Here is a 26319-nt window from a genome sequence, read left to right as displayed (position 1 = left end):
TCAAACAATTTAGATGCACAAAAATCTCACAGTAGAGAACATTACTACATACTCCAAAAAGCCCTCTGCAAACATGATCGTTTTCAAACACACCACGCCACCATGGTGACACATAACACAACACAGTTACGTCATGTGTCAAATTAGATGGGTGATGTTGCAAACTTTGGGTGACCTGTATAAGTTTTTCCATTGAATGATGTGAGGTAGTCATTCTTCATCACCTTAAAATGAATCACAGGCACACTGTCTCTGGGCAGAGGACACACTACTTTTGATTCCTGTTGCAGATTGCCTTCACCCTGTCAGATTTAAATGATATTTATTTTTGTTTTTATTTGCTTGCATATATACAGCCTGTGACTTATCGGACCTGTGACTTTATTGTAAGTGATAACAAGACAACTGTAGCTCAGTAAAATTATGCCTGGCAGCGGAAATTCTCTAAATTACTAACTAATGAAGTGTTTTATTTAGGAAAAAATTATACTGTTTTATATCTTTGTGTTTTAAAATTAGAATTTTTGTTTGGACAATAATGTTCTCATTGTTTCCTGTAAATACTTACTCAGCCACATAGCCAGTAAGAATTGATTGGAGAAGACTGAAACAACACAAAGAGAATTTTAGACAAACTGTAGGAAAATATCAAAATATTGCAAAATTTAAAAAGGACTAGGAGGAACAGTATTACCAAAATATAAATACCTGTAACATTTTGACTACTATATCTTGGCTTTACAAATGAGAAAGGGAAATTGGATTGCAGAGTAAGATGTGTGATATACATAACCAGTCTGAAAAAGGTGACTTAGCAATTGGAATGATGGTCCTAAAAACATCATAGTAATGATAATTAAGGGACTCAACTAGGGTAGATTTCAGTTCTCAATGCAGGCGTTCACACTATACATAGCTAATTTGTATCGGTAAGGTACCAATATTAATGAATCATTTTCATAGTCATCATCATAATACATAGGTAAATCTGGCAGCTGATATGTTTAGGAGAACTTTGTTCCACATAATGTCCCACTTCTTACTGTTCCCTTGATGTCTGGTAGGATATTCTTCCTTCAAATTTATCAGCATGCCATACCGCCTTCTGTATCTGTTCTGTTGCTGTCAGTTTTTCCCTTGCATTCCCTTCTCTGATATGTGTCACGAGAATTCTTATTTCCAGAATGGGAAAAAAAAAAAAAAAAAAAAAAACTGGTGGAAGTAAAGCTGCGAGGACAGGTCATGAGTTGTACTTTGGTAGCTCAGGCACTTGCCCGTGGGAGGCAAAGGTCCCAAACTTGAGTCTCGACCCACCACACAGTTTTCATCTGCCAGGAAGCTTCAGAATTCTTATTTCCTGTCCTCTTTCCAGCACTTAGGAGTTTCTTACTCTTTCACCCTCTCAACTTTTATCCATTCTCCACATCCAGATTTAAAAGCTTTCGAAATATTTCTCCTAGCTGCATTCCTGAAGATCAACATTTATGAGCCATAGGTAACTACAGTCCAAATAAAACATTTGGCAAAGTTGTTTCTTAAATCACAGAACAAGATGAGGGGACATCTGTGTGTGTGTGTGTGTGTGTGTGTGTGTGTGTGTGTGTGTGTGTGTGTGTGTGTAGGGGGAGCTGGGTCAAATCAGGATTTACGTTTTTCCATGGCCTTTCTAAATTATTTTCAATCTGGAACCGCATGGCCTCTACAGTTGCAGGTTCAAATCCTGCCTCGGGCATGGATGTGTGTGATGTTCTTAGGTTAATTAGATTTAAGTAGTTCTAAGATCTAGGGAACTGATGACCTCAGATGTTAAGTCCCATAGTGCTCAGAGCTATTTTCTAAATGATTAAGACAACACTAGTTCCTTTGAAAATTACACAGCCAATTTCCTTCCCAATCCTTTGTCCTGCAAGAGCTTGTGTTCCATGTGTAATGTCTTATTGTCATTATGATGTGAAAACCTAAACTTTCTTTTTTTCTTGTATTATGTTTGTGATGTCAGTACCTATTTGTAAAAATGAATGTTCCAAAACGTGTACAACTTATAATAGTTTTATTTCCATTGAATATATTATTAGTGTGTATTATTTGGTTATTAAATTAAATTTAAACATATGTTAAATGACAGTGGATGCCCCGGGTTAGGGGATAACTAAAAAAGCATGGGAAAAGTTCAGGTCATTTATCACAAGTTATTCTTTACTTCCAAAACAATTTATTGTGCAGGTACCAGAAACACTAATAAAATACAAACAATTCAGGCAATTACTCCAAAATTCCTTTAGTTGAACCAATAGATGAATAATCAGTTAATGTAAACGAATAACATGCACCAATTAATGAAGGACTAACAAGCAAATAGTATGATCAAGTATATCTTAAAATATTAATGAACATAACTTGCAGAAGGTGTAGTAGCATAAATTCAGACAAGTCTGGTATAAACACAAATATCCAATATTTGATCAGTTGAAGAAGTCCCTTGGGCATATTCAAGATACTTACATGGAAAAATAATAAATGACCTTTTAACAAATTGAGCATTACACCAATATTAAAACTGTTAAGTTAAAAACCTACTCCGATGAGGGAAAACATGGAAGGGGCAGGTATGTCAGGCCAGGTCTGAATAAGATAGTTTAGACTAACGGGCATTACTGGTTGAATTAATGGCCAATTGCTATGAGATAAAAACTTAACTTATGGGGAATGCCATAGTAAGCCAGGAGGCCGTAATGTCCCGGAGGCTACGGTGAGACAGGAAGCAGTGCACTCCCCCCATGCACACAAGTACACAGCCATTGCGGACAAGCAATGCCCGATGAACTGGCAGGTAACAGATAACACTCCAGAGCAGTGCCTCCACACACTACGAGGAGCTCGGAAGGCCAGTAGCAAACAAGCAAAAATATAGTTCATGCAAAATAACGATAGACCATAGAACATATGAAAATGCTCAGACCAAGACAAGAAGGTCAATGTAAGCATGGGCCCAAGCCCTAACCAAACCTTGTGTATAAGAAGAATTTTAAAAAAGAAGAGTTACTAAAAGGATTTACCGGTTAATCTTACAGTAAAATACAGTAAGTTAATGTAATAAATAAGAAATCGCATGGTACTCAGACATATTAGCTTAAGTGGCTTAAAAGGTAATGGGAAATCTTGGGGACTAACACTCAGACAATTACAAAAGTAATTATATTTCAAACAATAAATCTTAATTATCTTGAAAGCTGTAAAATCTTTCCAGAGTTGTAGGACTTAATAACCCAAATGAGCCAAGATTCACTGGGGCGCTAAAATTTGCTTACCACAGCTACAGGCAATTTTATAGTCAGTACATCAGTCAGGGAACCAACAACTTCCAACACAAATAAAACTCAATTTCGAACTCAGTTGTCACCAACACATTTGGCGGCGTAGAATGTATGACAGTTAATTTCAGGTGCAACTGACAAAACAAGCAAACATTGAAAAAGATATAATTAACAGAAATTTTAAAACAAATAAATATGGCACTCAGATAATTTCAAACAGAGGCACCATAGGGTGAATTTAACACTAGAGACAGATTGATGGAGAACCACAGGCTGTTCAGCATAGCAGGAGCAACTTCAGCATGGGAGCAAGTATGTCAATCAAGTAACAAGTCCCCCCCCCCCCCCCCTCCCTGCGGGCGTGGGGTTTAGAATAGGCCTGAGGTATTCCTGCCTGTCATAAGAGGCGACTAAAAGGTGTCTCTCACATTTCGGCCTTTATGTGATGGTCCCCTGTAGAGTTTGACCTCCATTTTTCAAAATTTTCCCAAAGAGCGAGCCAATTGAGGAATGGTGCCTTACACGGCTCATTGTGTCCATCGTGCATAGTCCTTTAGCCACCTTTCTCATTGTGGCATTGCAGTCCTGCTCATCCTCCATGTCTTGATCGATGACACCTTCCCGGGTACATTTTGCCCTACCCACTATACAGTGTCGTTTTCTGTGCCGATGATGACCATGGACTACTTTGCACCTCTTATCCAGCACGGTAGCCAGTCTGTTGTGGTGAGGCTGCCTTGTACCCTGTTGGTTGTAGCCCCCTGACCACACAGGGATCGCTCTGCTGATGCTTGCGCTGTTAATTCCTCAAGTATGCCAAGGAGTAGATGCCCATCACCCAGGTGCACCGGGACTCCTGGCAATGGCCATCCTGCCAGGTGACCTATGCTGTGGCTGGGTGGCACCCGTGGGGAGGGTCCCTGGTCGGAGTGGGTGGCATCAGGACAGATGACGTGCAGTGAAGCGTACCATGTGATCACTTGCTGCTGATCAAATACCAGCAGTCTCTAAGCGTTCCAAGTCTCAGTACAATGCAAGGAAGTATGATCCTAAATTGTTCACCTCCCTGGCCACACCATGGAGCCAGGCTAAGGATGGCAGTGAACCTTATTCACCCTGGTACCTCATATGTACGAGAGCTAATGGGGACTCCTTTGTCTCACTGAAGCCTCAGTTTTTTGTAGAGGATTTAGAGGATTTTAGGGGAGGTGGAGGCCTTGTCCAAAATGTGGTCAAAGTCAGTCTCGATAAAAATGGCATCCTCTGCCCAGTCACGGCACTACTCGCTTGTGACAAGCTGGGAGATGTTTCCGTTACCATTACACCTCATACGAGCTTAAATGTGGTCCAGGGTATTATATTCCACAGGGACCTTCTTTTGCAGTCTGGTGATGAGCTACACACCAACTTAGAGCGACGAGGAGTTCATTTCGTTCGGCACGTTATTGGGGTCAGAGGGATAATCAGGTTGCCACGGTGCCTTTATCTTGGCCTTCAAGGGTGACACATTACCCGAGAAAGTCAAGGTGATGGTCTACCACTGTGATGTCATGCCATATATCCCTCTCCCACTGTGGTGCTTCAAGTGCTGAAGTTCGGCCCTATGTCTTCCTGCTGTACTTCCAGCATCACGTGTTGAGATTGTGGGCGTCCATCCCATTCCAATACTCCATGTGCCCCATCTCCCATCTGTGTCAACTGCGGAGACCATCATTCCCCTTCCTCACCAGAATGCAGGATTTTACAGCAAGAAAGGAAAATTGTGGAATACAAGACCACGGACCGACTGTCCTACACTGAAGCCAAGAGAAAAGCTGAGTGCCTACATCCTGTGGCTATGACCTCCTCTTACACTGCCACCACAAGAACAGTTGTAGCCCTATCACTTCCGCAAGCTCCAGTCAGCTCTCAGAACTGGAAGACTACACCTGCCCCCTTGATTGGGGGGGGGGGGGGGGGGCGGGTAGCGAGGGCCATTTCCCTCCCTGTTGCTCCCACACTACCTACCTCGGGAGCACTGTCCCCCGAACCATAGGGACACCTGTCCCCACTTCTCAGCTGGAGAAGCATAACTTGGCTCCTCACTCTAGGAAGGGATCCTTTTGTGTCACTCCCTTCCCAGGTTTCTGCTAGTGGAAAAGATGACACCTGCCAGTGGTTAAAGTGCCCAAAAGCAGATGGTACCCTTGTTTGCCTTTTTTTAATGATCATCTTATCATCTCTTTGCAAGACACTCCATTTTGTTCAACTGATCCGCCCACATTCTTTTCCGTATCTGTACGAACATACAAGCAGTTTTATTGGGCACTATCGGGGTGTGGGTAATGTATGACTTGTTCTTACCAGTTGGGTCACTCGTGCAGTCGCCATAAAGCCCATTCTACTAATAAAGAATTTATACTAAAAATAGCAGCTAAGCAGTTATTAGCATCTCAATTAGACTACGAATTGACGTGGTGTAGTTCCATCAATATGGATGTAGAGGCTTATAGACAAAGTTTAAACATGATTGTAAATCATGCTCTGGAGAAGTATGTGCTGAATAAATGGAATTTGCATTACGTCTACAGCTACAGAATTACTCTGCAATTCACAATGAAGTGCCTGGCTGAGGATTCATCAAACCACTTTCAAGCTATTTCTCTACGATTCCGTTCTTCAAGAGCATGTGGGAAAAATGAATATGTAAATCTTTCAGTGTAGTTGATACTCAAGATGTTGTGCATATGAGGATGGAAAGACTCTTTATTGTATCATCATACAATTGCAGACCAATCCCTGGGAGTATGCATACAGAGTACTTGAAAATCCACATAAAAAGTTCTAAGCAAGGCAGATGCCAAACTGAAATTCATCACAAGAATCCTTGGGAAGTAGCTTACAAAACCCTCATTCAACCAGTACTCAAACAGTGCTCGTTAGTCTGAGCAGCATGTTTTATCAGCAGGACATTTAGTAAGCATGAAAGTGTCAGAGATATTCATCTCACCCAGAGGTAGGCACTACAAGAGAGGCATTTAGGCGAGTCAGCCAATATATTGCTCCCTCCTACATATGTCTTGTGATAATGCCGTGAAAATAAAATTAGAGATATTAAAGCTCACACAGAGTTTTATGAGCAATCACTTGTCCTGTAGTTCATTTGTGATTGGAACAATAAAAGGAGAAATGACATTGGTGCACAAAGTACCCTCCAGCATACACTGTATGATTACTTGCAGAGGTATAAATTTAGATGGTGTATTTGTCAGAGAGTGTTACAGGCATTATCTTAAGTAAATATTATAACACACAACTTGAAATGAAAATGGAGTAAGCGACAGTAGTAGAGTAACTAGCAGATCAAAGATGTTATTTTTCCATAATAAATACAAAAGAGATCCATAGTGAACAAAGTCATTTGAAAAAGTCTGCCACTTAGATATTCATAGAGAAACCATTTTATTTGTATTCTGGTCAGTTGGTTTATAAACTCACCATTATTATCATATTCATTTTGCAGAAGGACAAAAATTCTGAGCTTTCTTTTCGTTGGCAACATTGCAGTATTACACAGCTGCCTCTTCAGCCTCCTATTGTTGCCTGCGGGTATGGAAGACTATACAACAAGGACGCTGTAATTGAAATGTTACTGGATAAAGCAAATGCTCCAGAAAGTGCTAAACATATAAAATCTCTGAAGGTGAGTAAAAACGACAAGTAATTACCAATAATGAGAGAGAGAGAGAGAGAGAGAGAGAGAGAGAGAGAGAGAGAGAGAGAGAGATTACTGTTTTTCTTCTTCTTCTTTCAGTGGCTCTACAGCTCATTATTAGCCTTGAAAGGCTCTTATACAGTAATCTGCCGTTTATCTTGGTCCATTGCTAGACTGTCCAATATCTGTAACCTATTTGCCAAAAATCCTCAATGACTCTATCTTTCCATCTGATTCTCTGCTGACAACCACCTCTCCGTCCTCAATTTTCTTGTAATACCTTTTTGGATACTTGTGCATCACTCATCCCTGCTACAGGCCCAACTCGCCTCAGTCGGGATGATTTCAAGATACTTCCGACATTTTTAGTTAACTGAAAGGCCATTTCCATCTTCCTTGCTAATGAGTTTAATAGCCTCCTGGTTATGGCTGTTCTGATATATTACCTCTTTAAGATTTTTTAAGTTTATTGACACTCTTAATTTTTCCATAATCTGTTTTCATGAAATTTTGAGCATCTTTCGTATTTGGCATGTATTCTGCTTTTACGTAATATATTTGAAGGGTTTTTTCCCTGCAGTCCTTTCCAAAATGTTGATTTATTTTTATGTTGTTGCTGTTGCCACGTTTTTGGACAGTAGGGCTTATTGCAAGATTGTTGGCACACTCTAAACATTGAATTCCTATATTGTTGCTTTAACAGCTCAGTTGCATCTGGTCATGTACTCCATTCTTTCTGAATTCTTCTTCCCATTCTCATATACCTTATCAAGAACACAATTAAACAAAATAGGGGAATTAATGCTCCTTATCTAATGCCTGTTCACACATTGAAAGCTTCAGATCCCTGTTCTGAAAGTTTAACTTTAGACTTTGTGTTTATTAGTGTTTGAAAACTATGTTTCTTGTTTTATCTTCCACACTAAACTTTCCAAATATTTGAAATAGAATGTTCTGTGTAGTCACATGCCTTTTTGAAGCCTACAAACACAGTGACATGGGGCATGGATCTTTGTGTGCTGTGTTGTTCGCATCATTTCATCATCATTTGTGGAAGTGGCGTGTCTGGACTGTGTAAAGATTGGGAATTTGTATGGGCATTGGTAACCACGCAGTTGAGTGCCCCACAAACCACATATTATCATCATTTTTATGCCGACTCAGATTATACAATAAGATACAGGATCTGCTCCACCCATAGCCCGTCTTTAAGAAATCCTTGTTGATACTCCCTGATCTTGTTGTTTACCTGCTTCTGTAACCTATTTTGTAGCACTTTGTAAATGATCTTGTTTGCAACTTGTAACAGTGGTATTCCATGGTAGTTGTTGACATCAGATTAATCTTATTTCTTGTGTGAAGTATGAATTAATACTCACCTCCAATTCTCTGGAATTTTTTTGTTTGCCGTTTATCTCTCCATTTTCCATTTTAACCTCTGCAACAATTTTTCATGAGCCAGTTTTGACAATTCTAAGACAATTCATTCTTTACCAATTATTATTATTTTTTTTTTCATCTCTTGAATTATAAAAGTCCCTTCTGATGTGATGGATTTGATTCTGAAAACTTCACTTCAGGAGTTGAGGTGGGAGGCCTCTCTTTTGGTGCATCATAGTTCATTTCCTGAAATATTTAAGTGATAAGTGTTAATTATCTTCGTTAGGTAATGGTAGCTTTCAATTTTCATTTTGAAAACAAAGATTGGTGTGTGTGTGTGGGGGGGGGGGGGGGGTGTTTATACTTGGAGTTAGTGTACAATGTGTAAGCTACTGTAAAAATATATTGAGAAAGTGATAAAGTATCGCTGAGTGCAACATTTATGACAGAAGCTTTGTTTGTTTAATATAGGATGTTAAAGAACTTCAGCTGACTAATAACCCATCATATGCACGATCCGCTGAGAAAGGAGATGCATATGTTGATCGCCAAACAGCACCTTACATCTGCCCTGTTATTGGTCTTGAGATGAATGGTAAATTCAGATTTGTTTTCCTGTGGAATTGTGGATGTGTGTTTTCGGAAAGAGCTTTGAAGTTAGTGAAAACACAAACATGTCACAAGGTAACTATCATCTTGCCATAAAATAATGTTTGATAACAGTCATTGATTATGCAACTAGTATGAGTAGCCATTTTGTTATGTTTCAGTGTTTAAGATTGCTTTTCTAGTATTATAGGAGAGTATAACTACATGCATTTAAAGTGTAAAGTGCAGTTTAAAATGTTTGTACTACTCATTTGTAGCAGACTACAAATGACTGTATAAAAAGTAACACTCAATATTCATTCTGATTGTTTGGTTCAAGATTTACTTCTATGTACTGTATCTCTAGAAACTATGTTATCTACTGCTGTCACTAGCCACAGAACCAATTTTACTTGATGAAGGATGTCAAATATGCATACAGTACTCTATGAACAATTCTGTAACAGTTTTAATTATGTCTGATAACATTTGTTCTTAGCATTTACGCTACCAGCACTGTTCCATTCGAGCCAAAGAGGAGAATGCAGCCAACAATAGCTCTGAATCAACACCACCTTCCTTAGATTGCTAATACTATCGGCTGTGCTATCTCCTTAATTTAATTGCACAGTTTGCCTGTGTTTGTAGTGAACCAAACAAGAACTCACTGGTTGCTAACGAATAACATCAGCAGACTTTTAATCTAAGGATCATTCCAGGTCAAATCATGCACATCATGTCATTTCACCCATCATCTGAGATTTTCATGGAACTTCACACATTTGCTTATATTTACCAAGCGGGAAAGCGCCGGCAGACAGGCATATGAACAAAACACACAAACACACACACAGAATTACAAGCTTTCGCAACTGGCAGTTGCTTCGTCAGGAAGGAAGGAAGGAGAGGGAAAAATGAAAGGGTGTGGGTTTTAAGGGAGAGGGTAAGGAGTCATTCCAATCCCGGGAGCGGAAAGACTTCCCTTAGGGGAAAAAAAGGACAGGTATACACTCGCACACACACACACACACACACACATATCCATCCGCACATACACAGACACAAGCAGACATATTTAAAGGCAAAGAGTTAAGGGCAGAGATGTCAGTCGAGGCGGAAGTACAGAGGCAAAGAAGTTGTTGAAAGACAGGTGAGGTATGAGCGGCGGCAACTTGAAATTAGCGGAGGTTGAGGCCTGGCGGATATCGAGAAGAGAGGATATACTGAAGGGCGAGTTCCCATCCCGGAGTTCGGATAGGTTGGTGTTGGTGGGAAGTATCCAGATAACTCGGACGGTGTAACACTGTGCCAAGATGTGCTGGCCGTGCATCAAGGCATGTTTAGCCACAGGGTGATCCTCATTACCAACAAACACTGTCTGCCTGTGTCCATTCATGCGAATGGACAGTTTGTTGCTGGTCATTCCCACATAGAAAGCATCACAGTGCAGGCAGGTCAGTTGGTAAATCACGTGGGTGCTTTCACATGTGGCTCTCCCTTTGATTGTGTACACCTTCCGGGTTACAGGACTGGAGTAGGTGGTGGTGGGAGGGTGCATAGGACAGGTTTTACACCGGGGGCGGTTGCAAGGGTAGGAGCCAGAGGGTAGGGGAGGTGGTTTGGGGATTTCATAGGGATGAACCAAGAGGTTACGAAGGTTAGGTGGACGGCGGAAAGACACTCTTGGTGGAGTGGGGAGGATTTCATGAAGGATGGATCTCATTTCGGGGCAGGATTTTAGGAAGTCGTATCCCTGCTGGAGAGCCACATTCAAGGTCTGATCCAGTCCTGGGAAGTATTCTGCTACAAGTGGGGCACTTTTGGGGTTCTTCTGTGAGAGGTTCTGGGTTTGAGGGGATGAGGAAGTGGCTCTGGTTATCTGCTTCTGTACCAGGTTGGGAGGGTAGTTGCGGGATGCGAAAGCTGTTTTCAGGTTGTTGGTGTAATGGTCGAGGGATTCAGGACTGGAGCAGATTCGTTTGCCACGAAGGCCTAGGCTGTAGGGAAGGGACCGTTTGATATGGAATGGGTGGCAGCTGTCATAATGGAGGTACTGTTGCTTGTTGGTGGGTTTGATGTGGACGGATGTGTGCAGCTGGCCATTGGACAGATGGAGGTCAACATCTAGGAAAGTGGCATGGGATTTGGAGTAGGACCAGGTGAATCTGATGGAACCAAAGGAGTTGAGGTTGGAGAGGAAATTCTGGAGTTGTTCTTCACTGTGAGTCCAGATCATGAAGATGTCGTCAATAAATCTGTACCAAACTTTGGGTTGGCAGGCTTGGGTAACCAAGAAGGCTTCCTCTAAGCGACCCATAAATAGGTTGGCATACGAGGGGGCCATCCTGGTACCCATGGCTGTTCCCTTTGATTGTTGGTATGTCTGGCCTTCAAAAGTGAAGAAGTTGTGGGTCAGGATGAAGCTGGCTAAGGTGACGAGGAAAGAGGTTTTAGGTAGGGTGGCAGGTGATCGGCGTGAAAGGAAGTGCTCCATTGCAGCGAGGCCCTGGACGTGCGGGATATTTGTGTATAGGGAAGTGGCATCAATGGTTACCAGGATGGTTTCTGGGGGTAACAGACTGGGTACGGATTCCAGGCGTTCGAGAAAGTGGTTGGTGTCTTTGATGAAGGATGGGAGACTGCATGTAATGGGTTGAAGGTGTTGATCTACGTAGGCAGAGATGCGTTCTGTGGGGGCTTGGTAACCAGCTACAATGGGGCGGCCAGGATGTTTGGGTTTGTGAATTTTAGGAAGTAGGTAGAAGGTAGGAGTGCGAGGTGACGGTGGGGTGAGGAGTTTGATGGAGTCAGGTGAAAGGTTTTGTAGGGGGCCTAAGGTTCTGAGGATTCCTTGAAGCTCCGCCTGGACATCAGGAATGGGATTACTTCGGCAAACTTTGTATGTAGAGTTGTCTGAAAGCTGACGCAGTCCCTCAGCCACATACTCCCGACGATCAAGTACCACAGTCGTGGAACCCTTGTCAGCCGGAAGAATGATGATGGATCGGTCAGCTTTCAGATCACGGATAGCCTGGGATTCGGCTGTGGTGATGTTGGGAGTAGGATTAAGGTTTTTCAAGAAAGATTGAGAGGCAAGGCTGGAAGTGAGAAATTCCTGGAAGGTTTGGAGAGGGTGATTTTGAGGAAGAGGAGGTGGGTCCCGCTGTGATGGAGGACGGAACTGTTGCAGGCAGGGTTCAATTTGGATAGTGTCTTGGGGAGTTGGATCATTAGGAGTGGGATCAGGATTGTTTTTCTTCGTGGCAAAGTGATATTTCCAGCAGAGACTACGAGTGTAGGACAGTAAATCCTTGACAAGGGCAGTTTGGTTGAACCTGGGAGTGGGGCTGAAGGTGAGGCCTTTGGATAGGACAGAGGTTTCGGATTGGGAGAGGGGTTTGGAGGAAAGGTTAACTACTGAATTGGGGTGTTGTGGTTCCAGATTGTGTTGACTAGAATTTTGAGGTGTTGGGGGGAGTGGAGCTGGAAGTGGGAGATTGAGTAGATGGGAGAGACTGGGTCTGTGTGCAATGAGAGGAGGTTGAGGTTTGTTGGAAAGGTTGTGGAGGGTGAGTGAGTTGCCTTTCCGGAGGTGGGAAACCAGGAGATTGGATAGTTTTTTGAGGTGGAGGGTGGCATGTTGTTCTAATTTGCGGTTGGCCTGTAGGAGGATGCTATGTACAGCCGGTGTGGATGCGGGAGAGGAAAGATTGAGGACTTTGATTTGGGATAGGAGTTGACGGGTGTGTTCATTGGCCGAGTCGATGTATAGGTGAAGGATTAGGCGGGTGAGGGCTATGGATTGTGCTGTTTGGAACTGGTATAAGGACTGATGGAAAGAAGGATTGCAGCCAGAGATGGGAACTTTAAGTGTGAGGCCTTTGGGAGTAATGCCAAATGTCAGACAAGCCTGAGTAAATAAAATATGGGAGCGTAATCTGGCTAGGGTGAAGGCATGTTTGCGGAGGGAATGTAAATAAAATTTAATGGGGTCGTTGTAGGGATGTTGTGAGGTTGACATGGTATTAGAAGGTGGAAAGGGTGATATGAGGTTAAAGTGAAAGTAAAAGTAAAGAGAAATCTCTCTTTACTTTTACTTTCACTTTAACCTCATATTACCCTTTCCACCTACCAATACCATGTCAACCTCACAACATCCCTACAACGACCCCATTAAATTTTATTTACATTCCCTCCGCAAACATGCCTTCACCCTAGCCAGATTACGCTCCCATATTTTATTTACTCAGGCTTGTCTGACATTTGGCATTACTCCCAAAGGCCTCACACTTAAAGTTCCCATCTCTGGCTGCAATCCTTCTTTCCATCAGTCCTTATACCAGTTCCAAACAGCACAATCCATAGCCCTCACCCGCCTAATCCTTCACCTATACATCGACTCGGCCAATGAACACACCCGTCAACTCCTATCCCAAATCAAAGTCCTCAATCTTTCCTCTCCCGCATCCACACCGGCTGTACATAGCATCCTCCTACAGGCCAACCGCAAATTAGAACAACATGCCACCCTCCACCTCAAAAAACTATCCAATCTCCTGGTTTCCCACCTCCGGAAAGGCAACTCACTCACCCTCCACAACCTTTCCAACAAACCTCAACCTCCTCTCATTGCACACAGACCCAGTCTCTCCCATCTACTCAATCTCCCACTTCCAGCTCCACTCCCCCCAACACCTCAAAATTCTAGTCAACACAATCTGGAACCACAACACCCCAATTCAGTAGTTAACCTTTCCTCCAAACCCCTCTCCCAATCCGAAACCTCTGTCCTATCCAAAGGCCTCACCTTCAGCCCCACTCCCAGGTTCAACCAAACTGCCCTTGTCAAGGATTTACTGTCCTACACTCGTAGTCTCTGCTGGAAATATCACTTTGCCACGAAGAAAAACAATCCTGATCCCACTCCTAATGATCCAACTCCCCAAGACACTATCCAAATTGAACCCTGCCTGCAACAGTTCCGTCCTCCATCACAGCGGGACCCACCTCCTCTTCCTCAAAATCACCCTCTCCAAACCTTCCAGGAATTTCTCACTTCCAGCCTTGCCTCTCAATCTTTCTTGAAAAACCTTAATCCTACTCCCAACATCACCACAGCCGAATCCCAGGCTATCCGTGATCTGAAAGCTGACCGATCCATCATCATTCTTCCGGCTGACAAGGGTTCCACGACTGTGGTACTTGATCGTCGGGAGTATGTGGCTGAGGGACTGCGTCAGCTTTCAGACAACTCTACATACAAAGTTTGCCGAAGTAATCCCATTCCTGATGTCCAGGCGGAGCTTCAAGGAATCCTCAGAACCTTAGGCCCCCTACAAAACCTTTCACCTGACTCCATCAAACTCCTCACCCCACCGTCACCTCGCACTCCTACCTTCTACCTACTTCCTAAAATTCACAAACCCAAACATCCTGGCCGCCCCATTGTAGCTGGTTACCAAGCCCCCACAGAACGCATCTCTGCCTACGTAGATCAACACCTTCAACCCATTACATGCAGTCTCCCATCCTTCATCAAAGACACCAACCACTTTCTCGAACGCCTGGAATCCGTACCCAGTCTGTTACCCCCAGAAACCATCCTGGTAACCATTGATGCCACTTCCCTATACACAAATATCCCGCACGTCCAGGGCCTCGCTGCAATGGAGCACTTCCTTTCATGCCGATCACCTGCCACCCTACCTAAAACCTCTTTCCTCGTCACCTTAGCCAGCTTCATCCTGACCCACAACTTCTTCACTTTTGAAGGCCAGACATACCAACAATCAAAGGGAACAGCCATGGGTACCAGGATGGCCCCCTCGTATGCCAACCTATTTATGGGTCGCTTAGAGGAAGCCTTCTTGGCTACCCAAGCCTGCCAACCCAAAGTTTGGTACAGATTTATTGACGACATCTTCATGATCTGGACTCACAGTGAAGAACAACTCCAGAATTTCCTCTCCAACCTCAACTCCTTTGGTTCCATCAGATTCACCTGGTCCTACTCCAAATCCCATGCCACTTTCCTAGATGTTGACCTCCATCTGTCCAATGGCCAGCTGCACACATCCGTCCACATCAAACCCACCAACAAGCAACAGTACCTCCATTATGACAGCTGCCACCCATTCCATATCAAACGGTCCCTTCCCTACAGCCTAGGCCTTCGTGGCAAACGAATCTGCTCCAGTCCTGAATCTCTCGACCATTACACCAACAACCTGAAAACAGCTTTCGCATCCCGCAACTACCCTCCCAACCTGGTACAGAAGCAGATAACCAGAGCCACTTCCTCATCCCCTCAAACCCAGAACCTCTCACAGAAGAACCCCAAAAGTGCCCCACTTGTAACAGAATACTTCCCAGGACTGGATCAGACCTTGAATGTGGCTCTCCAGCAGGGATACGACTTCCTAAAATCCTGCCCCGAAATGAGATCCATCCTTCATGAAATCCTCCCCACTCCACCAAGAGTGTCTTTCCGCCGTCCACCTAACCTTCGTAACCTCTTGGTTCATCCCTATGAAATCCCCAAACCACCTCCCCTACCCTCTGGCTCCTACCCTTGCAACCGCCCCCGGTGTAAAACCTGTCCTATGCACCCTCCCACCACCACCTACTCCAGTCCTGTAACCCGGAAGGTGTACACAATCAAAGGGAGAGCCACATGTGAAAGCACCCACGTGATTTACCAACTGACCTGCCTGCACTGTGATGCTTTCTATGTGGGAATGACAAGCAACAAACTGTCCATTCGCATGAATGGACACAGGCAGACAGTGTTTGTTGGTAATGAGGATCACCCTGTGGCTAAACATGCCTTGATGCACGGCCAGCACATCTTGGCACAGTGTTACACCGTCCGAGTTATCTGGATACTTCCCACCAACACCAACCTATCCGAACTCCGGAGATGGGAACTCGCCCTTCAGTATATCCTCTCTTCTCGATATCCGCCAGGCCTCAACCTCCGCTAATTTCAAGTTGCCGCCGCTCATACCTCACCTGTCTTTCAACAACTTCTTTGCCTCTGTACTTCCGCCTCGACTGACATCTCTGCCCTTAACTCTTTGCCTTTAAATATGTCTGCTTGTGTCTGTGTATGTGCGGATGGATATGTGTGTGTGTGTGTGCGCGAGTGTATACCTGTCCTTTTTTTCCCCTAAGGGAAGTCTTTCCGCTCCCGGGATTGGAATGACTCCTTACCCTCTCCCTTAAAACCCACACCCTTTCATTTTTCCCTCTCCTTCCTTCCTTCCTGACGAAGCAACTGCCAGTTGCGAAAGCTTGTAATTCTGTGTGTGTGTTTGTGTGTTTTGTTCATATGCCTGTCTGCCGGCGCTTTCCCGCTTGGTAAGTCTTGGAATCTTTATTTTTAATATATTTTTCCCATGTGGAAGTTTCTTTCTGTTTTATTTACATTTGCTTATATTTGTAACATAAGAATCTGTGCAAAACCTTTTTGCTCTCGGAGTAAAACGTTTTTTTTTTTTTTTTTTTTTTTTTTTTTTTTTTTTTTTTTTTAAATCGAATCTAAAATGTAGTGATATTTTAATAACTGGGCACTGCAAGAATGTCAATGCAAAATTGTACTTATAAATGCACATAACTTAGGTGTTTATTAGGTTTTTGACTTGAAATTTTTTTTCATAAGTTAAGAAATGCAAATGCTTAACAGAAATTTAATTATTTAAGCAGTAAAGTTACAAAGAACAGTACAAAAAATTAATTTGTCACCTTCCACATTGAAAAATGCTTATCACATTTCTCCAACCTGGTGGGAACTTATAATTGGTCTTAAATAATTCCAAAGACAATACACATGGTAATAAAATAAAATTGTTAATGGGTTTTGTACGAATGGGCACACAGATAAATCTGAAATCACAATACTTTGTGTTGTGGCAAAAAGAAAGATAGGAAAGATCATCCATACCTGACACCCATTGCATAGTCACAATAACAATGTAGAATGCTATAAATTAGAGATTGGTCAGCTGAACTGCACATTTCCCTAAATGTCAACCAGTTAAATTCCAAAGGAGGAGGACCTGGATTCAATGCTGTGCTTCATTCCCACTATTCCCTGTGTTTTTTTTACAAGAACTTACCAACTGCTGCACAGATAACTAGAAATTTCAATGAAGATCTGTTGTCAGAATGAGATACCCCAAAGTTCTATTTAAATTGTACAGTGCATTATCTCTTAACAGCATACAACATTTTGCTAAGATGAATGAAACAAGACTGCTGTACAGATAACATCTGCAATGAGACAGTAAAGTAGTTCAGTTTTTATCGCACTTTCCCGTAATGACCCTAATTTTTCCAGGCCTGGAATGTGTGTTTAGCTTGAAAAGACAATAAAGAACATTGAACATATATTAGGAGTCTGTTGAATGTCATTTATTTCCCTTAATATCTCAAAAGATTACACTTGTTTTAAAAAACTTGAGAGCATGAATGTCTCCAAACATGCAATTTCTTGTTGGTCACTTTGGCATAGGATCCTACAATTATGAGCACCAAAAATCCTTATCTCCCTCCTCTCAAAACCTATTGCTTATGTAGAATTGTTTCATTGAAACTAAGAGCTACATTCTTCTGAGAATCTTCAGAATTCTGTGACAAATGAGTCATAGTGCAGTATGCCAGTGGAACATATGTTTGGCAGTTTCCGTTACCTTGCTGATTATTCAAAGGCACTAACTGAAATAGTAAAGAGTAAAAATTGTCATTGGTGCTCCATCAAGGAAAAAAAAATCTATTAATAATGTTATTTTATGTACCTCCAGTAAGCACATAAATTTTTACAAAATCTGTGAATTGTACTAACAAAGCTGTCAACAATTTAGATGATGGATTGGGGTCACAAAATTTCTGCCTGTCTTCAACAAAAACATTTTTAATCATCTTGCCAAAAAATCTGTGGCACAAACCTGTGATTTCTGAGATGTTAATAACATGGCATGTGGAATACTCAAACAATCTGGATTTTGTAGAAGGTGTGTAGGGTTTGGATGATAACGAAAGGAAACCATTTACTGCAAATTGTGCATGTGTTTTTACAATTAGAGATATCTACAGTACTGGAAAATGGTTCATATTTTTTGTCTAATTCAGGAGGGAGATGTGGATTTATTGGGACATTTATAAGAACATTTATAAGAACTAATTATTTTATTGCAGTATGCTAAAATGGAGCCAAAATTACTAGTTTATGATCAGGGATTTATTAAGCAGTGTGGTCAAGCATTTATAGATTACATCTGAAAGACATTGTTTCAGTGTCAAGGGCAGAGAATGTTAGCTGTTTATGACGTCCCCCAGTTGTTCAGAAGTATTCATAATATCTGCTTAGTGACAACTTCACTTTCAGTAGTGCTGTTGTTTCATTTGAAGCCATCAGGGAGACACATTGATGAGGGGGGGGGGGGGGGTATCAGAATATCATTAAAACTCGCTGAGACTCTCATGTGCATCCAGATTCATTCCATAAATTGAATGTGAAGATGGCAGTTTAGGTCTGCAGCCACTCTCTTGCTGCAGCTGACAGAACTTGTACAACAACTAATGAGTTACAGAGTGTTAGTGATCTGGGTGTAGTGTCTTTGATTAGTAATCAAAACATCCTAGGTCCTGGGTTTGAAACCCAACACCACTTAAATTTTCATTAATAATCAGCATTGGCGGCCGAAGACTTGCGGCAAAAGAAGTCGCCCTCATTTTGCCAACAGCCTTGTCAAAAGAGCGGAGGAGTTGGGGCACTCTTTAGTCCTTGGGGTGGCAAACTGCCCCTAAAGGAGGAAGAATGAGCAATGATCAATGGGATGAGGATGCAGCATGCAATGGAAACCACTGCATTAAAGACACACAATGTGCATCCACAGGACATGTGGCCTATAATTGAAAAAGTGTCAAGATGAACCCTCCACTGACAAAAGATTCCGGAATTGTACCCCATTCAGATTTCTGGGAGAGGACTGCCAAGAGGAGATGACCATGAGAAAAACATTGAATAACGAGTGAAAGGATAACGTTCTACAAGTAGGAGTGCAGAATGTCAGAAACTCGAATGTGGTAGGTAAGCTAGAAAATCTGAAAAGGGAAATGAAGAGGCTCAATTGAGATATAGTAGGGGTCAGTGAAGTGAAATGGAAAGAAGGCAAGGATTCTGGTCAGATGAGTGTAGCTTTATTATCAACAGCAGCAGAAAATGGTATTACAGAGGGGAGTGGGATTAGTTACAAATAGGACAGTAGGGTAGAGAGTGTGTTACTCTGAACAGTTCAGCGATAGGGCTCTTTTCATCAGAATAGACAGCAAACCCACATCGACAACGATATTGGAGGTATACATGCCTACGTCACAAGTTGAAGATAAAGTATATGAGGATATTGAAAGGCTAACATAGTACATAAAGGGAGGGGAGGGGGTAGAAGAAAAGGTTACAGAAGAATATCGGCTTGGGACAAGGAACAAAGAGCGGAAAGACTAATTGAATTCTGTAATAAATTTCAGGTAATAATAGTGAATACTCTGTTAATGATCCACAAGAGGAGGAGGAGGAGGAGGAGTAGGAGGTATGAGGGGCATTTGAAAATTCTGTGCAAAAATTGAAACTACTTACGTGTTTGGGGAAACCTTTTTTATTTTTTGACGTAGTTTCCTTTTAGACTTATACACTTCGTCTAATGCTGTTCGAATTTGTTGATCCCTTCCAAATAATAGGAATTGTTCAAGTTTGCAAAATAGCTATTAGTTGCTGCAATCATCTCCTCATTTGAATAAAATCTTTGTCTCACCAGCCGTTTCTTCAAATTGGGAAACAAATAATAGTCTGAGGGAGCAAAGTCTGGAGAATAGGGGGGATGTGAAACAAGTTGGAATCCTATTTCCATTAATTTTGCGACCACAACTGCTGAGGTGTGTGCTGGTGCATTGTCATGATGGAAAATGACATTTTTGCGGTCCAATCGCAGGTGTTTTTCTTGCAGCTTGTGCTCCAATAACGATGAATAATATGCTCCTGTAATAGTTTTACCCTTTTCCAGATAGTCAATGAGGATTATCCCTTGCAAATCCCAAAAGACAGTCACCATAACCTTTCCGGCCGAAGGAATGGTCTTTGCCTTTTTTGGTGCAGATTCTCTCTTGGTAACCCATTGTGGTTAGATTGTTCTTTGGTCTCAGCAGTATAGTAATGTATCCATGTTTCATCCACAATGACGAAACAACACTTAAAGTCCTGTGGATTCTTCCTGAACAGCTGCAAACCATTCTTGCAACACTTCACACAATTCCGTTTTTGGTCAAGTGTAAGCAGTCGTGGAACCCATCTTGTGGATAGCTTTCTCATGTCCAAATGTTTCTCCAAAATATTACGTACCTGATTTTATCAATGATTTCTAGAGTTGTAACCTCCAGATGGCATCCAGAACGTTCAGCATCACTTGTGGCCATATGGCCACTCCGAAAATTTTGAAACCACTTATAAACTGTTCTAATCGAAGGTGCAGAGTTACCATAATGTTTATCAAGCTTTTCTTTAGTGTCCTGAGGCGTTTTGCTTTTCACAAAGTAAGGTTTAATCTCAACACTAAATTCTTTTTTGTCTATTTTTTGACAATCACTCAACTTCCTTGATTCACGTGAATACCAAACACAAAAAAATAGACCAATATGGCTGAAACTTGGTGTGCATTCTTTTCAAAGATGCTACTAACTAAACATGACCTCGATACATGCCAGTGGTTCCATTTCTCGGACTTTGCACGGACTTTTCAAACGCTCCTCGTACTTGGAAAAGGACGGGTGATATGGGAAGATTTCGGTTAGATTACATCATGGCCAGACAGATTCCGAAATCAGGTACTAGATTGTAAGGTGTACCCAGCAGCAGATATAGACTCATGTCACCATGTAGTAGTAATGAAGAGTAGGCAGGATTTTATAAGAGATTAGTCATGAAGAATCAATATGTAAAGAAGTGGGATATGGAAGTACTAAGGGATGACAAGATACACTTGAAGTTCTCTAGGGTTATAGACAGAGCAGTAAGGAATAGCTCAGTTGGCAGTACAGTTGAAGAGCAAGGAATATCTCTAAAAAGGGCAATCACAGAAGTTGGAAAGGAAAACATGGATACAAAGAAGGCAACTGTGAAGACCATGGGTAACAGAAGAGGTACTTCAGTTGATTGATGAAAGAAGGAAGTACAAAAATGATCAGAGAAATTCAGGAATAAAGAAATACATGTCGCTGAGGAATGAAATACGTAGGAAGTACAGGGAAGCTAAGACGAAATGGCTGCATTAAAAATATGAGGAAATTTAAAAAGTAATTACTGTCAGAAGAACTGACTCAGCATATAGGAAAGTCAAAACAAACTTCGATGAAATTAACAGCGAGGGTGGTAATATTAAGAGTGCAATGGGAGTTGCACTGTTAATTGCAGAGGAGAGAGCAGATAGGTGGGCAGATAGGGGGGCAGATAGGTGGAAAGAGTACATTGAACGCCTCTATGTGGGGGAAAGATTTGTCTGATGTAATAGAAGAAGAAACAGGAGTTGATTTAGAAGAGTTGGGGGATCCATTATTAGAATCAGAATTCAAGAGAGGTTTGGAGGACTTAAGATCAAATGAGGCAGAAGGGATAGATAACATTCCATCAGAATTTCTAAAATCATTGGGGGAAGTGGCAATGAAACAACTATCCACATTGGTGTGTAGAATGTCTGAGTCTGGCAATGTACCATCTGAATTTAGGAAAAATATCATCCGCACAATTCCAAAGAATGCAATAGCTGACAAGTGCGACATTATAGCACAATCAGCTTAGCAACTCATGCATCTAAGTTGATGACAAAAATAATATACCGTCAAATGGGGGTGATCTCATAGAACGGGGCAAATTCGGACAGTATGGCTTATTTGCTCTTTGTCACTGCATAGAAACAAGGAGTTACTTATTTTAACATCCGTGCACCAGTTATTTTAAGGGCAAGATTGCATTTATTGCTTTCCACAACTTTTATATTGCATCAATTGTTTCCCTAGATGAGTAACTGACGGACAGTCTCAGTGTTAAAAATCCATGCATTATCCTAAAGTGGAAACTTTCTATTGTTGCGCCGAGTAGGAAGTTATGGTAACCGTAGTTATCGACGCACTGAGTAGCTAACAGCATTGAGACAATTTCTGTACAAGTTTGTCGAGTTTCTCGTGCAAGGTTATAAAATAACGACAGTTTTTCTAAAACTGTAATGTGTGGAGTGATTTCGGACAATGCCAAGAATGTATAAGAGCAGGAGAGGTGCTACAGTACGGTGTAATTATGACGCTGAACTTTTAGATAAAGCTGTTTGTGATATTCAGAGTGGTAAATTATCGTACAGAAAAGTGTGTGATTTGTATGGTATACCTAAATCAACCCTACAAAATAAAGTGCAGGAAGCACATCCGAAAAAAATGGGAGGACAGCTAGTGCTAAATGAAGAAGAAGAAGAAGAAGAAGAAATGTTGAAGCAAGGCATCTTGAGGGCTACACATTGGGGATTTCCCTTCACTAAATTGGATATTAGATATTTAGTTAAAGGCTACCTTGATAAATCTGGTCGAAAAGAGAAGAAATTTCGTAATAATTTGCCAGGAGAAGAGTGGGTGCATTTATTGCATTTATTCCTCAAACAACAGTCAGAAAATCTTTCAGTTCGCTTAAGTGAACTTGTGCAGAAGTGAACAAAGAGACTGTAAAGATGTTTTTCTCTAATATCAAGAAAAGCTGGAAAATCTCCCACGTAGCAACATGATCAATGTGTAAAATGTCACCTAAATCAAATAAAAAGCAGGTAGAATTTTAAAAAAAAAGGTAGTAACTGTCCGAATGCACCCTCTATATACTGTAACTTTGGACAGAGATTTAAAAAACACGTGTCCGAAATCACCCAGATCCATGGGGTGACTTTGGACACTTTATTTAGTGCCTCAGATAAATATACCTACACATACACTTTCTGGTTCTGGGATATTTTATTCATTACACATATACCCAACCACTTCCATAAAAGTAATTTAATCTAACAGTATATACGAAAGTTACAATCAAAATAATGACAAAACCGTCCGAAATCACCCCGTTTGATGGTACAGAAGAATGGGAAAGAAAATTGAGGATATGTCAGATGAAAATCAATTTGGCTTTAGAAAAGGTAAAGGTACGACGAGGCAATTCTGACATGTTTAATAATGGAAGCAAGACTAAAGAAAAATCAAGACACGTTTATAGGATTTGTCGACCTGGAAAAAGCAATCAACAGTGTAAAATAGCAAAAGATGGTCGTGATTCTGAGAAAAATAAGGGTAAACTATAGGGAGAGATGGATAATATACAATATGTACAAGAGTCATGAGGGAATAATAAAAGTGGAGGACCAAGAAGGAAGTGCGCAGTTTAAAAAAGGTGTAAGACAGGGATGTAAGCTGATGGTTCCTTTCAAAGGGCACGGCTGACTTCCTTCCCCGTCCTTCCCTAATCCGATGAGACCGATGACCTCGCTGTCTGGTCTCCTTCCCCAAACAACCCAACCCCAGGGATGTAGTCTTTCGCCCTTACTGTTCAATCTGTACATTGAAGAAGCAATGATGCAAATAAAAGAAACATTCAGGAGTGGGATTAAAATACACAGTGAAAGGGGATCAATGATACAGTTCGCTGATGGTATTGCTATACTGAGTGAAAGTGAAGAAGAGTTACATGGTCTGTTGAATGGACTGGACAGTCTAATGACTACAGAATATGGACTGAGACTAAGTCAAAGAAAGACCAAAGTAATGAAAAGTAGCAGAAATGAGAACAGTGAGAAACTTAACATCAGGATTGATGGTCACAAAGTAGATGAAATTAAGGATTTTACTACCTAGGCAGCAAAATAATCAGGGACGGATGCAGCAAGGAGGACATCAAAAGCAGACTAGCACTGGCAGAAAGGGCATTCCTGTCAAAGAGAAGAGTGCTAGTACCAAACATAGGACTTAATTTGAGGAAGAAATTTCTGATAGTGTATGTTTGGAGCACAGCATTGTATAGTAGTGAAATATGGATTGTGGGAAAAACTGAACAAAAGAAACTCGAAGTATTTGAGGTGTGGTGCTACAGGCAAGTGTTGAAAATTAGGTGAACTGATAATATTAGGAATGAGGAGGTTCTGCACAGAAGCGGAGAGGAAAGGAATGTATGGAAAACACTGACAAGGAGAAGGGACAGGATGATAGAACAACTGTTAAGGCATCAGGGACTGACTTCCATGGCACTACAAGGAGCTGTAGAGGGCAAAAACTGTAGAGGAAGACATCCAGCAAATAATTGATGATGTAGGTTGCAAGTGCTACTGTGAGGTGAAGAGGTTGGCACAGGAGAGGAATTTGTGGAGGGCCAAATCATACCAGTCACAAGACTGATGACTCAAAAAAAAGTAAAGAACACAACTAGTTTCATAAATTTAATAACAATTTGTCGGACTTAAGCAATGTTCTGTAGCAGTTTTCTCTGGCCCAAATAGTTGTGCATTATCAAAACAGTGTTCAGAAGTAATGGAAGCATTAGAAAGGTTAAAAGAGATTACAAGTGTCATACATAAAATTCAATTTTTTTAGAGGAGTTAACTGTTGGAGTTAAAATTTTACTGACTATAGCAGGTGGAATCAAGGTGCCCTAGATAATTTATTTTCAGTGTACCATCAAAAAGATGGCTACAATTGGTATCCAGCAGAAAAAACAATAAAGTGCTTGTTCTGAACAAGCACTATTAACTTGCTTATGAAATCGCCTGACTCTTCAAATTGTGAGAATTAGACAGATGATTTTATTGAACACTTGTGTTAGAAAAGGAAGACGAACCTCAGCTGTTGAACACTGGAGAAGTGAAAATCATTGATATTCCTGATTCCTCTGTGGATTACTCAGAAAGATCTTTCTACTAGTGTTCAGTAGTGCAATTTTTGTCTACTTAACACACAAAAGCATACAGAACTTTGTGTGTCTGTGATGTAAGGAGACACATCTAACAATGAGTTACAGGAGAAGGACAGCTTAATTTATTCTCCACAAAAGCTATGTAACTGCCAATGTGTCTGATTCTTCTACTGGTCTGAGTTCCAACTATTGTGTTCAGAAGTGTTATTGAAATGTATGTACAGGCATACAAATCCTGATTTATACAGTTAATTTATAAGAGAAGGTTGAAGTTTAGGATTCTTAACTGCATATAATACTCACTGGAACAGTTTCACTGGTTGCATGATGAGAAATGTGGAGGACATATGCTTTTTCTTTCAAATCATTGTGCTAAATGTAAGTTGTGTTATAATTGCAGGAGAAGTCAAGTAAAACTCGTTCAAAACTTGACGTACAAAAAATATGTAGTCTATGTATATTGTGTTAAAGTGCCAACAAAATATCTTGATAACATTGCAATAATCTCTCTTTTTTCCCTTTCCCATGTAACAGAAGGGAAGTAATTGATAAATCTGAGCAAAACAATACTGTTCGTGACAGTAGTCATCCTGAGAGCAGTTTTTGCTTTTCTTTTTCAATTTTTCAAGGAAGAAACAGCATTATTGAAAATGTAGTTCAACATGTAAATGAAATGACATTCATTTACGACTGATTCTAATCAGATGCAAAATGTAATTGTGGTTAAGGCAGCATGTGGAAGTGCTCACAAAGCAGCAAAAATTGTTTCTTAATCTTGTTTACTGTCTTAATGTGGAAAATATAGCCATTATAATTCATGTACTACTAAGACGTACACTCTCTGTAAGTTGAGGTTACATCTGTAGTGTCAAGACATGGTACCAAACAGTACACAGGTCTTATTTACTACAGGAATTGTTTTCAGATCACGTGCTTATTAGTTGTATTGAAACTCCTATCTCTGTTATTGATCACATTTTGAATCTGATGCAGTAAAATGCCCTTGACCTATAGTTCATGTTCATTTTTATATGAGGTCAGATGCGTTTGAGCTTTGTTGCTGGTGTAAGATGCTACGCATAAAATGGACCAAAAGAACAACAAATGTGTCCATTATTGAACAACTCGATATCTCCAAATGACTTTCTTTTCAAGTCATCGAAAAAATTCTCCAATTCTTTGGCCATATTGTGAGAAGAGATGGAGAAAATAATTTTGCAAGGAAATATCGAGGGCACGAGACCGAGAGGAAGAGCAGCGAGCAGATGGATAGATCAGGTGAAGAAGATCTCTGGTCCACCTCTTCAGCAGGCACTAAGAGAAGCTGGCAACCGTCTGGGATGGCAACACTTGTATCATTGGGT

General features: G+C 41.2%; 1 protein-coding gene across 1 annotated transcript in view; it reads left to right on the top strand.

The window, feature by feature from the left end:
• Positions 1–26319, top strand: part of LOC126353789 (replication termination factor 2) — a 50706-nt gene that overhangs the window by 11457 nt on the left and 12930 nt on the right. Inside the window, exons 2-3 of the mRNA XM_050002878.1 lie at positions 6817–6996; positions 8860–9072. Coding sequence (XP_049858835.1) covers positions 6817–6996; positions 8860–9072 — 393 coding nt within the window. The remainder of the gene's footprint in view (positions 1–6816; positions 6997–8859; positions 9073–26319) is intronic.

This window comes from Schistocerca gregaria, chromosome 3 (assembly GCF_023897955.1).
Source record: "Schistocerca gregaria isolate iqSchGreg1 chromosome 3, iqSchGreg1.2, whole genome shotgun sequence".
NCBI classification, from domain to species: domain Eukaryota; kingdom Metazoa; phylum Arthropoda; class Insecta; order Orthoptera; family Acrididae; genus Schistocerca; species Schistocerca gregaria.
Note: the sequence above shows the minus strand (reverse complement) of the source record. Positions and strands in the feature narration are given on the sequence as shown.